General features: G+C 42.7%; 1 protein-coding gene across 1 annotated transcript; it reads left to right on the top strand.

Moving 5' to 3' along the window:
- Positions 1 to 1,184: 1,184 nt before the first annotated feature.
- Positions 1,185 to 8,580, top strand: LOC139451875 (mucin-22-like). Its single transcript, XM_071233169.1, has 2 exons — positions 1,185 to 1,244; positions 6,967 to 8,580. The coding sequence occupies exons 1-2, from the start codon at positions 1,185 to 1,187 to the stop codon at positions 8,578 to 8,580; spliced, it is 1,674 nt and encodes a 557-aa protein (XP_071089270.1).
- The last annotated feature ends 5,615 nt before the right edge of the window (positions 8,581 to 14,195 follow it).

The following is a 14,195-nucleotide window of genomic DNA, read 5'->3' as shown; positions in this document are numbered from 1 at the left end:
CAGCTCACTCACTCACTCTTAACCCGTTTGGATTAACATCACCAACTTTCCCGTGACAAAACTGCATTTGTAAACTGTTAATTGTCGTCAGATATACAGAATGATTCATTTCAATCAGGATGCGGTAATGACAACCTCCCTCCATCGATCTTTGTCGGGTTACAGCAGCAACAGCTACAAATCATACCGAGGAGGTAAATTAAGGGGTCGATAGCGCCTGAACCTTTGATTACAAGTCACGATTGACAACTCCTCAACAGCTATTAACAATAGCTACAAGGTGGTAACGACTGCTCCCCTCCCCCACATCCCCTCACCCCCACACTTCTCCCCTACTCTCCCCGATCCTAAAGGCCAAGTCAATCAGCCCATAGTCCTCATCAAGCCCCGACTTCTAAAGCAAGGCAGCTGATTTGCGCCGCGCCATCAATGTGAACTATTCTGTCAAGGGCTCTACAACATTGCCCGGAAACATAAACGATTTCTTCCAAACTGTTATCATTACTCATTGGGTGAAAAACAGCAATTTGTCAGCTGTTTGTTTTGTTTCTTTTGATTAAACCGGGCCTGCAAATTTCGATAAACGATCGAGAACCCTCGAGCCCTACGGCCCCGTCACCGGCTGAACGATTACCCTCGCCGTTCGATGTCTTCCCAAGCGAGTCTCCACACATCATTTCGCTATTAGACTTGGACGTATCAATTTCTCTCGCGCCACGCTCGGCATGAACTTTCGCACCAATCTCGTGCTTGCTTTTGCATAGTCCATGCGTGCTGTTGTAAGTCAATTAGCTTAATTCATTGATGAGGAATTGCAATACCAGTTTCACGAGCTGCCCATGATTGGCCGGGCCACTTGGGAGGGTAGAGTTATGACGCAGGGTGTGTGTAGCTTGTGTTGAGGGAGATGTACCTGAAATTCTATCTAACGTTCTATCAATTGTTCACTAAGCGAATTCACTGTTTAATAGACATTTCACGAAAGCGTCCCTTGGAGTAAATTCCGCCAGAGTCTGGTGTTTATTCGCGTCGACCCGACGGGTGCCAAGACGCTCTTCAATCGAAACAATGAAATTAGATCTGATTTTTTGTTTCGATTTTTCCTTTGTAATGGCTAATTGCATCATGTTTGGCCGGTGCAAAACACGTCAACTCCGTCTTGATGGTTGAATGTGTGATGAGAGATGGCCATTGGTGCCAACAAGACTCTAAAGAAAGGAAAAAAGATCCCACTGATGTCCAGAGTAGGGTAAACAAGGTCGGAGGTGTATTTGGGGGGTTGCGTATGAATATTCATTGAGACAAGCAATCGCTTGTTTGACCTGAGGTCACAAGTTGCATACAGCGCTTTCTGACAACATGACTTGCACGAAACGTATTGCAGCGATGTTGAGCCGTTATGCATACAACGAATGGCGGTGCTTGGTGTCCCGATATTCCATGTTGGTTTTTGTTTAATAAATTGTTGTTTACGTTAATGGAACTATAGATATAAGGTTTTGCATTCAATGTTTATATGTTAATGCCAAATATGGCCACGACGTACATTAACTGGAAACAACGTTATTCATTACATAACGTTTAATCTTTTACATATTTTGCGTGAAATGTAGTCTATTAGTTCATAATATTATGAATATGTATGTCAAAAGTGTTAAATGATATGTTTTTCAACGCATTTGGGGATCCCGGGTTAGAATAGGACACCAGAAACCTATGTTTATCTTACGAGGCAACTGTATCGATCATGCGGTCAGTCGCGGTGCGTTGGTTCGTGGTTCACAGGGTGCTGCATTGCTGATAACAGCAACTGGTTTCATGGGTACATACTCGATTGTTTACAGGTTCAAATACGTGGACACGGGTGGACAAGTCGTCCAAGGCGCCGCGATTTGTTGTGCAGAGTTGCGTCTCTTGGGCACGCCAGAAATCTATGATTGTGGGTTCGAATCCCGGTTCGCCCCGATTATGTTTCTAGGTTTGTCAGCACCATACCCGTGCTCGTGGGTTTCACCGAAAGCGGGGGGGGGGGGGGGGGGGGGGTAGACCTGCATCACTTCGGGCTTTCCTCCCACATTAAACTGACATGCCGTGATATAACTGGAATACTGTTAAAAGCGGCGTAAAACCCAACTCACTCACTCATACTCACTCACAGGTTGGGAAAGCGATGACTGCGGCACAACAAACAAACAAACAAACACACACACACACACACCTTTTCCAGTATATGTCATCACTTGTGTATCAGAATCTGTTAGGGAAAGACACCTTGTTTGTAAATCATCCAGGTGTCTGTTAGAGAACGACACAACGTGTGTAAAGGGCAAAATAGCAGTAACAATTATAAGAATGGACCACGGTAAATCAGTGATGGCACCAGTTGCTCGCGAAAAGGGTAAGCATGTCCTACCCTCCCGGTAGCATCCGCCATTCACACAACTTGCATACAAAAGGAGTGAGTGGGTATAGTTTTACGCCGCTTTTAGCAATATGCCAGCGATATCACGGCGGGGGGCGCCAGAAATGGCGCCAGAAATGTCGAGATTCGAACCCGGGTCTTCGGCGTGGCGGCAAACGCTTTAACCACCAGGCTACCCGACCTCCCCGCATAAAAATGGAAGTATTTATGCCTGACGCCGCAAAGCAGTAATTCTGCCGTGCGACGGTGGTCTGTAAACAAACCAGGCAAAAAAGTGATCCATAAACCAAAAATTCCAATGACACGACAGTGCATTTACTGATTTTGTTGAAAATGACATATTACCATTCCCTGTTAGAGTACGGCACCATGCACGTGTATAACGTATCCAAGTCCCTGTTATAACACGGTTCCACGAGAGTAACCCATCCAGGTGTTAGGGAACGGTACCACATGTGTAACCAATCTAGGTCCCTGTGAGAAAACGGCATCACGTGAATTAACTACCCATGTTTCTGTTAGGGCACAGCACCACGTGTATAATCCATCTATTTCCATGTGAGGGCATGACAACACGTGTGTTATCCATCCATTTCCATGTTAGGACACAACAACACGTGTGTAATCCATCCATTTCCCTGTTAGGACACAACACCATGCGTGTAATCCATCCATTTCCCTGTTAGGGCACAACACCATGTGTGTAATCCATCCATTTCCCCTGTTAGGACACAACAACACGTGTGTAATCCATCCATTTCCCTGTTAGGACACAACACCATGTGTGTAATCCATCTATTTCCCTGTTAGGACACAACACCATGTGTGTAATGCGTCCATTTCCCTGTTAGGACACAACACCATGTGTGTAATCCATCCATTTCCCTGTTAGGACACAACACCATGTGTGTAATCCATCTATTTCCCTGTTAGGACACAACACCATGTGTGTAATCCGTCCATTTCCCTGTTAGGACACAACACCATGTGTGTAATCCGTCCATTTCCCTGTTAGGACACAACACCATGTGTGTAATCCATCTATTTCCCTGTTAGGACACAACACCATGTGAGTAATCCATCCATTTCCCTGTTAGGACACAACACCATGTGAGTAATCCATCCATTTCCCTGTTAGGACACAACACCATGTGTGTAATCCATCTATCTCCCTGTTAGGACACAACACCATGTGTGTAATCCATCTATTTCCCTGTTAGGACACAACACCACCTGTGTGTAATCCATCCATTTCTCTGTTAGGACACAACACCATGTGTGTAATCCATCTATCTCCCTGTTAGGACACAACACCATGTGTGTAATCCATCTATTTCCCTGTTAGGACACAACACCACCTGTGTGTAATCCATCCATTTCCCTGTTAGGACACAACACCATGTGAGTAATCCATCCATTTCCCTGTTAGGACACAACACCATGTGAGTAATCCATCCATTTCCCTGTTAGGACACAACACCATGTGTGTAATCCATCTATCTCCCTGTTAGGACACAACACCATGTGTGTAATCCATCTATTTCCCTGTTAGGACACAACACCACCTGTGTGTAATCCATCCATTTCCCTGTTAGGACACAACACCATGTGTGTAATCCATCTATTTCCCTGTTAGGCTACAACACCACCTGTGTGTAATCCATCCATTTCCCTGTTAGGACACAACACCACCTGTGTGTAATCCATCCATTTCCCTGTTAGGACACAACACCACCTGTGTGTAATCCATCTATTTCCCTGTTAGGACACAACACCACCTGTGTGTAATCCATCCATTTCCCTGTTAGGACACAACACCATGTGAGTAATCCATCCATTTCCCTGTTAGGCTACAACACCACGTGTGAAACCCATCCATTTCCCTGCTAGGGCACAGAACCCTGTGTGTAACCCATCCATTTCCCTGTTAGGGCACAACACCACCTGTGTAATCCACCTTGTTCCATGTTAGGGTCTTTGTAAGGGAACGACAACAAGTGAAACCCACCCAGGTCTCGGTAAGGGAAATGCAGCAAGTATGAAACCGCCGAGGACCCTGTTGGGGAACGGGACGACGTGTAAAACCCACTCAGGTCTCTGTTAGGGAGCGGCAACAAGTGTGAAACCTATTCAGGTCTCTGTTAGGGAACGGCAACAAGTGTGAAACCCATTCGGGTCTCTGTAGGGGGCCAGCTGCACGTATGTTACATATCCCTATTACCTCGTCATTTATGGACGCCAACAGTTGTATGTGATAAAAAAATAAGATTTAAATTAAATGCTACTGTCCTTACAATTACACGTATCTCTTTTTTTTAAGATCAGACGCTCGATACAAGTAAATATATAAGTTTCCTAACTCAATTTGTGTCCTCTAGGATTTTCCCAGGTATGTTCTCTGTTACCTGTCGATATGAGGATCGGTGGTCCACAATGTCCCGTACGTCTTAGTGTGGGCACGGAACTGTTTTTTTACCGGATGCTGCTATTTGTGATTCGGTGGCCAAGTGGCTTAGGTTGGTTGGTTGGTTTGTTGTTTAAAGCCGCACTCAGCAATATTACAGCTATATGACCGCAGTCTGTAAATAATAGAGTCTGGACCAGACAATCCAGTGATTGACATCATGAGCATAGATCCACGTAATTGGGATCGATGACATGCATCAACCAAGTCAGCGAACCTGACCACCCGATCCCGTTAGTCGCCTTTTACGACAAGCATAGTCGCCTTTTACGGCAAGCATGGGTTGCTGAAGACCTATTCTACCCCGGAATCTTCACGGGTCCCAAATGGCTTAGGACGTGCATGTCACATAAGATCATCTTGAACATTTTTAGCATTGAACATTTCAACAACAAAAATAAATACAAAGGCAACGATATTTTTTCAATTGTACATGTTTGCATAGTATTACATATGTATTGTATCAGTGATTTGCAAAACAAGCTGATGGTTTTTTTCTTCTTTTCTTTCACGTGATTTTTTCTGTCTGCTACCACTGTGAAGCAGGAGCGGTAGGGTAGCCAATCACAAGAACTGGAACTCACGTTTTTCGGCATAACTGGCCGACGTAAACATACAGGATATATTCAACATCACCACTTGTTTAAAAAACGAAAGCTAGAAGCTATTTCCAGCAAAATACAAGATGTCATTATGGGAAAATATCGGAAAAGCTGTCAGGAACTTTGGAAGACAATGTTCATACTGGTACAAGTAAACTCCGCACGTATAGGATTTTCAAAGATTGTTTTTGCTGTAAAAAGGTTGGTCAATAACTATATGCTCTAGCTACAGATCTGCCTTTACACAATTTAAATGTGGTATTGCACCTTTAAGAATCGAAACAGGCAGAAATATTAATTTAAAGGTTGAAGAACGACTGTGCTTTAATTGTAATGATCATCTTGAAGATGAAAAATGTGTTTTATTCCATTGTGCACTATACGATGATCTAAGATCTACATTATTTATGAGTACAACGGCTAAAATATCCAACTTTTTAAACCTGTCAAACAATGCGAAATTGGGTAAATGGTAAACATGAGGTATATGTAACTGCCAAAACCTGCTTTTTAATATTACAACGCAGAAGGCTATTGCTATATGGGTAAAACATTTCTATCTGTATATATCATCCAGTTTTGTGTATCGTCTCTCATAACTTTATATGAGTGGCGCTGTATGATTATTTTTATGAATAAACTCCTATTTTTTACATGTTTTTTATGATGTACAGCGTTGAGAGAAAAAATAAAATATCTGTCTGTCTGTCTGTCTGGTTAAAGGGTTCGGTCGTCACGCCGAAGACCCGGGTTCGATTGCCCACATGGGTACATTGTTTGAAACCCGTAAAGATCAAGGTGAGAATAGGTCTTCAGCAACCCAAGCTTGTCGTAAGAGGCGATTATGCTTGTCGTAAGACTTGGTTGATGCATGTCACCGTATCCCAACTGCCTAGATCGATGCCCGTGAAGAACCTGGGTAGAATAGGTCTTCAACAACCCATGTGTACCTAAAAGGCGACTATGCTTCTCGTAAGAGGCCACTCACGGGATCGGGCGGTCAGCCTCGCCGACTTGGTTAATCAGTGGATTGTCTGGTCAAGACTCGATTAATTACAGACCGCCTTCATATAGATGGAATACCGCTGAGTGTGGCGTTAAACAGCAAACGAACAAACCAATCGACGCAGCTTCAATATCACACTGATACAGCCAATCAGTACAATGTCACACTGAATCGTAAACACTCTAACGTCACACTAATGCATACAACCAGCTCCAACGTCAAACTGATACAGACAAACAGCCCCAACGTCATACTGATACAGACAATCAGCTCCAACGTCACACTGATACAGAAAATCAGCTCCAACGTCACACTGATACAGACAACTAGCCCCAACGTCACACTGATACAGACAATCAGCTCCAACGTCACACTGATACAGAAAATCAGCTCCAACGTCACACTGATACAGACAACTAGCCCCAACGTCACACTGATACAGACAATCAGCTCCAACGTCACACTGATATAGACAATCAGCTCCAACGTCACACTGATACATACAACCAGCTCCAGCGTCACACTGATACAGACAACCAGCTCCAACATCATACTGATACAGACAATCAGCTCCAACGTCACACTGATACAGACAACCAGCCCCAACGTCATACTGATACAGACAATCAGCTCCAACGTCACACTGATACAGACAACCAGCCCCAACGTCATACTGATACAGACAATCAGCTCCAACGTCACACTGATACAGACAACCAGCTCCAACGTCACACTGATACAGACAATCAGCTCCAACGTCACACTGATACAGACAACCAGCCCCAACATCATACTGATACATACAACCAGCCCCAACGTCACACTGATACAGACAACCAGCTCCGGCGTCACACTGATACATACAACCAGCCCCAACGTCACACTGATACAGACAACCAGCTCCAACGTCACACTGATACAGACAATCAGCTCCAACGTCACACTGATACAGACAATCAGCTCCAACGTCACACTGATACAGACAACCAGCCCCAACATCATACTGATACATACAACCAGCTCCAACGTCACACTGATACAGACAACCAGCTCCGGCGTCACACTGATACATACAACCAGCCCCAACGTCACACTGATACAGACAACCAGCCCCAACGTCACACTGATACAGACAACCAGCTCCAACGTCACACTGATACAGACAATCAGCTCCAACGTCACACTGATACAGACAATCAGCTCCAACGTCACACTGATACAGACAACCAGCCCCAACATCATACTGATACATACAACCAGCTCCAACGTCACACTGATACAGACAACCAGCCCCAACGTCACACTGATACAGACAATCAGCTCCAACGTCACACTGATACAGACAACCAGCTCCGGCGTCACACTGATACAGACAATCAGCTCCAACGTCACACTGATACATACAACCAGCTCCAGCGTCACACTGATACAGACAACCAGCCCCAACGTCACACTGATACAGACAACCAGCTCCAGCGTCACACTGATACAGACAACCAGCTCCAGCGTCACACTGATACAGACAACCAGCTCCAGCGTCACACTGATACAGACAACCAGCTCCAGCGTCACACTGATACAGACAATCAGCTCCAACGTCACACTGATACAGACAACCAGCTCCAACGTCACACTGATACATACAATCAGCTCCAACGTCACACTGATACATACAATCAGCTCCGGCGTCACACTGATACAGACAATCAGCTTTAGCGTCACACTGATACATACAACCAGCTCCAGCGTCACACTGATACATACAACAAGCTCCAGCGTCACACTGATACAGACAATCAGCTCCGGCGTCACACTGATACAGACAATCAGCTCCAACCTCACACTGATACAGCCAATCAACTTCAATGTCATGCGGATACAGCCTATCATCTACAACGCCACACTGATACAGCCAATCAGCTCCAACCTCACATTCATACAGCCAATCAACTTCAATGTCACATTGATACAGCCAATCAGCCCCTGTGTTAAACTGATACAGCCAATCATCTACAATGCCACACTAATACAATCAGCCAATCAGCTCTGTGGCAAATATGGTTTAACGGTTCGAAATTTTGGCTAACCTCGAACCATCGATGAAGCAACTTGTTTCAGTAAATGTGTGATGTTAATAAATGGGGCAATGCGGCTTTCGTGTACTAACAGAAAGACCATATATGGTCTCTGACTAAAATTATTAGCTACTTCTTTTTACTTTGTTCATTTGTTTATCTTTACACAACATAAAACGAGAATATTTTGTCTATTACATCAACGATGACGATGTTTCGTGAATTTAAGAGAATTAGCGACCAAATTCAAATTCAAACCTTCATACTTAAATCCCAAATACACCCTTTGATGGAAATTCATTAATCTTGTCTACTCAAATATATCACATCCCAAACGCCACGCCATAATGGCGCCGAGAAGCAAATGAAAACATTCTAATGTAATAATTCACAAAATGAACCATCACTGATCAAGGTCACGACCTCTTAAACTTGTCTGCCACTACAACCACTGCATCATTACAGTAGCATTCAATATTCTTAACAAGCATTTAAACACCACACCTCAACCTAGCCTTTGTAGCGCAGAGTGCCTGCTCTAAAAGTGGTTGAATGCACTAACCGTCTAAGTGATGAAAAATTTAAAGTCTAATAGCATCTCACAAAATTCCATTCCCGCAAGGACCTCTGACGATTCCTCAATAGGAATTGAACATTTGGCACCCTAACGTGTTAGCCCATAGTCAGGCAATTTCCAACATGGACGAAAAGAGAACGAACAAAAAGTGAGAAGGAGAGAACTTCACCCGCGTATACAGTTAATTCAATGGCTTCCAAGCTAAAGACTGGCCAATGTGATAGTAAAATGAATAGTTTGCACCTCAGCCAATTAAACTCCGGTCGCCTGTAGAGAAATTCGATTTCCTATAGCGGCCCATTTTGTGCCTCGGCGTAGCGGAGCTAAAACACTCACACCATCAGTGTGAATCGCCCTTCAAAGCGTAAACCAATACGTCAGGCTCGTAGCTAATTCTAGTCATTGATGAAAATTTAAAGAGTTTTGCCAGACAATTTCGTATGCCAAGCATCCGCTAGTGACGGCGGTCCTCTCTCGTTGTATTGTTTTATTTCCGCGATACCTTCAAGCCCCATAAAAAGTCCCCACTTTGCTGATCGCTCGTCTTTTCACTTAACCCCAGGCGACCTTGGGAAGGGAGATAACTCTCAGCCCGAGTCCTCATCAGTGTAATATCGTCCAAGAAGCGTTCCAGTCAGAGATCAAAGAGGGGTTAAGAGTGCTGATAAACGCCATGACTAATTCATGATCGGTGAAACGTTCTCGCTAACGTGTGCACTCATTTTTTTCCTTAATAGAAAAAAAGATAGGTTCTTGATAATTACGTTACTGGTCTCGGGATTTTGAAGCATATCTTTTCAAATTGCTTTTTTAAAGAGGAAATGATGAAGCTTTGGTTTGAACGCATGCCAACCTCTTCATCAAGTGACGTTAGAAACTGGTCTTTCATCCCATTCCAATGTACATACTTTGCCATAATTATTTTAAGGAATCATTTGTTGTCTTTCAAATGGGAATAGTTGTAAAGATATTTAAGACAATTAAAGTGCCTTTTATGTACCGGATTATCAATCTGACACAAGAGGGCGCTTAACAAAGCAAACGATCAATGCATTTACATGTAAGCCTTCGACTGCTCATCACTGCCTAATCTACAATACGCATGCGCACATGTCTGCTCAGACATGGGACTACTTGCTGTAGATCGCCTATACCATGTTTATAACCTGTATTTCCGAATTCGGTAAATACACAGTCAAATATGTTTCGACTAGCGGAATTATTTGTGTGCCATTCTTTGAGCACGAGAATACATTATGGGAGGGACATCTTGATGCGAATTATACGAGAGGTCTAAACGTTGGTTTCCGGATTAAGCGAATCGACGTGGAAATGAAATCTAAACCTTTAAAAGGATTCTTTTTAAAAAAATCAAATCACGTTATTGCTATGTATGTACGGCTGTGAAAAAAGTCTGCCCGGAAACATTCGCATGGGGACGTTTTGGGACCAGTACTGACGTTTCGGGTGATTTGGTAGTATGATAGATGCATTCTATGCACATAATTTTCCTAGTATTTTTTCTGTAAGTAAGGGGACACAGGTGAATTTTGCTGTGCAGAGTTACGTCCCTTGAGCACGCCCAAAACATATGTTTCGCCCTAATTTTGTTTCCAAGTTTGTTAGAACCATACCCGTGCTCGTAAGTCACCAAAGTTGTAAACGTCTGGTCTTCGGGTTTTCTTCCCACATTAAGCTGACACGCTGAGATATAACTGGAATGCTATTAGAATCTGCGTTAACCCCGACTCACTAACTCAATAATTAAACTGCTAATACATCTTAAGTAATGGCATGTAATTCGTACTTGTCATTGAAGTACATTTTCATTATTCACAAAGGGTCAGGTAATAATTGCACATGAATAGTAGTCCCACAAACATAAATCGCTGTGCATTGTTGGCTTGTTGTTTGACGTCGCAATCAGCAACATTTCAGCTATATGACGGCGATCTGTAAAGTCTGGACCACATACTCCAGTGATTGACATCATGCATGATTTGTTGGTTGGTTGTTTAACGCCGCACTCAGCCAAATTACAGCTATATCATGGCGGTCTGTAAAATAATCGAGTCTGGATCAGACAATCCAGTGATTGACATCATGAGCATCGATCGACGCAATTGGGATCGATGACATGCATGAACCAAGCCAGCGAGCCTGACTATGCGATCTCGTTACTCGCCTCTTACGACAACATAGTCGTCTTCACTGTATGCATATGTATATGTTGTTAGTTCGAATCCCTAATAGACCCCGATTATGATCCTTGGTGTGTCTGCGCCATATCAGAGCTTGCTAGTTCCAAGTGCCACGAACTGAGGCTCTTTGCACTTCGTTCCCACACATCGTGAAAATCTGCAAATTTGCTGATGCGGCCTTTAGCAATATTCCCTCGCTTCCACGCTTCGTAATAAAACTTACATAATATTAACAGCGACGCTGAACCATGCTCACATACTTTGAATTGACAAAATATAATGGCCGTCATTTTCGGTCCGCGAAGCGCAATATGCTGTCACGCCGTGGAATATCTGAACTCACTCACTCTCTCCCCCAGCTTCTCACTCAGTCATAGTAAGACTAAGACTAACATGTAGTCTCTGAAATATACACATCTCACAGAAAAATAAAACAGTTGTTAAATTATCTTAATAAAAATATAATAAACAGGAGTCCAGAGACACTCTCCTTTTTCAGACACTGCAGTAATCTAGACTTGCTAAACAGTTAGACGTATAACCATGCGTCGAAAGCCTTGAAGTTAGGATGACTTAAGTAAAATAGGCTGTTAACGCAATAGTTCTGGCGGGTAGGTAATACCTATTTCATTATACTTTTTTGGCTCTTTAATTTGCCATCATTCGATCTTTCGTGTTATCGTAAATTTGCAAATAAATTACGCGTTTTCTGTTAAATTATTTTTTCTCTCTTGTGAATTTATTTTATTCGTTGTCGTTTTTTATCGAAACAGTGAATTCGTTGTAGTAAATTTAGGTGAGAGTTTTCTAAAAATATTAAGCAACACCCAAGATGGTCCGTCTGACAGGTTGTCACCAAGTGTATGTGTTACAATATCAGATGTAGTCCAAGTTTATACATGCAAACACATAAACTTGATATAATGACCAGGGCCCACTTGCACAAAGCGATCTTAGCACTACAACTATTGTAAGCCTATGTTAAAGTATGGGAGTTACGATCATCTTAGCACTAAGATCGCTTTGTGCAAGTGGGCCCTGGTTTATAAGTCACTCTCAGATTGATAAGTAAGAATGAATCATTCCTTTTCTCTATGAAATATGAATTAATTTACACGATAATTATCCGTGATTGTGAAATGGGTGGAAAAATTACCTGTGATCTGTGCAAAAGTGTACTGAATTACCCGTGAACAGTTATGGGATATAGGCATTCCCTACCCTTATTCTGCTACCGATTAAACGATAGACCGATCATTTTTCTCATGAAATAGGCATGGCACAAAGTTCGGAGAGCATATGTCAGAATATTCCCAGACTCCTTGGAAACATATTTAGAATGACCGTGACCTCTCGTGCATGTATCTGCCACTCACTCATGCTAGTCGACACACACGTCACTGTGTGAGTGCTGTCTGAGGGGGATATCACATAGGTTATCTCTGTCTGAGGGGGATATCACATGGGTTATCTCTGCAGGTTAAGTACCAAGATAGAACACTTCAAACCTTTTTTCTAACATGGCGGATCTTCTCGCAGTAAAATCTCGGACAGCACGAGAATGCCCGAGAGTTTCACTTTCATCATGTACTCGGGATCTACGAGAAAAGAAACTGAGGATTCTGTCCCAGCTGACGAATATCACAGTTATCATATATAAGCAAAAGAAACTATACATCTCAGCTGACTGTATCATATTCATGCATGCCATTTGATTTCCAATGGAAAATATCTTAACGTAGCGATAATATATCCAGAAAGTGAACTGGACTGGCGCATATTCAGCATTCAAAGAATATTGCTACATGGTTTTACTTTTATAAGATATTATGTTTATGGGTTTTTTTGTAATTAAAACAAAATTGCATAATAAAAACTATTGATTGGTCTCTTAGACATCTTATCTTTAAAACTCAATAAATCTGCTTTTATCGGCACTAATTTACATTTAAACGAGGTAGGAGTCATAGGGTTGCAAATCTATTTCTCACAATAGTTGTCATTGAACCAGTTTATTTATACACAAATTTACTCAACCACTGATTCCTATTTACAAATTGTTTCATGAATGAGTGAATGAATGAATGAGTTTTCAATTACATAAAAAACAACCTCGGTATACTTTATTTTACCCCTCAGTTTACATTGACTATGGTGCAGTAATACTTCACTATATTCTTGTGTCAATGTAACGGTACATCTGGGAACCCTCATACACTGAGGACCATGTTTGAGGACCAAATGGAGGTTCAAACTCCAATGAGTGTGTGAGTGAGTGAGTGAGTTGGGTTTAACGCCGCTTTTAAGAGTATTCCAGTTATATCACGGCGTGTCAGCTTAATGTGGGAGCAAAGCCGGAAGTGATGCAGGTCTCAGACGTTTACCACTTCGGTGAAACCCACGAGCACGGGTATGGTGCTGACAAACCTAAAAACATAATCGGGACAAACTCCAATGAACTCACACAAAGTGAACATAAAAGCAACAAAGTTTATTCCAAAATTTCCATTGTCCAATGCGTTACCGACTGTTCCTAAAGCATGCGTTAATGAATCACTATCAAATGATGATGATACCAGGTGTTCGCTAAAAGGTCAGCGTATCCTGCCCCTTTTGTGCTGCCCGTCACAAACACATGCAAAGGTAAGTCAATTGTCAACATATCGGAAGCGATACAGCCATGGACGACAACAAGACACGTCATAGGTATAAACTCACAAGGACGTAATCCTAGGCGAGAGTGCATGTTGTTCAACGCCGCAGTCGGCAATGTTCCAGCTATGTAAATAATCGAGTCTGCACCAGTCAAGCCGATGACTGAAAGCATGAGCACCGACCAACGCCACTG

The sequence above is a fragment of the Haliotis cracherodii genome, unplaced genomic scaffold (assembly GCF_022045235.1).
Source record: "Haliotis cracherodii isolate W230 unplaced genomic scaffold, xgHalCrac1.p SCAF_9, whole genome shotgun sequence".
NCBI classification, from domain to species: Eukaryota; Metazoa; Mollusca; class Gastropoda; order Lepetellida; family Haliotidae; genus Haliotis; species Haliotis cracherodii.
The sequence above is the reverse complement of the archived record's forward strand: the minus strand, read 5'-3'. Positions and strand labels throughout refer to the sequence as shown.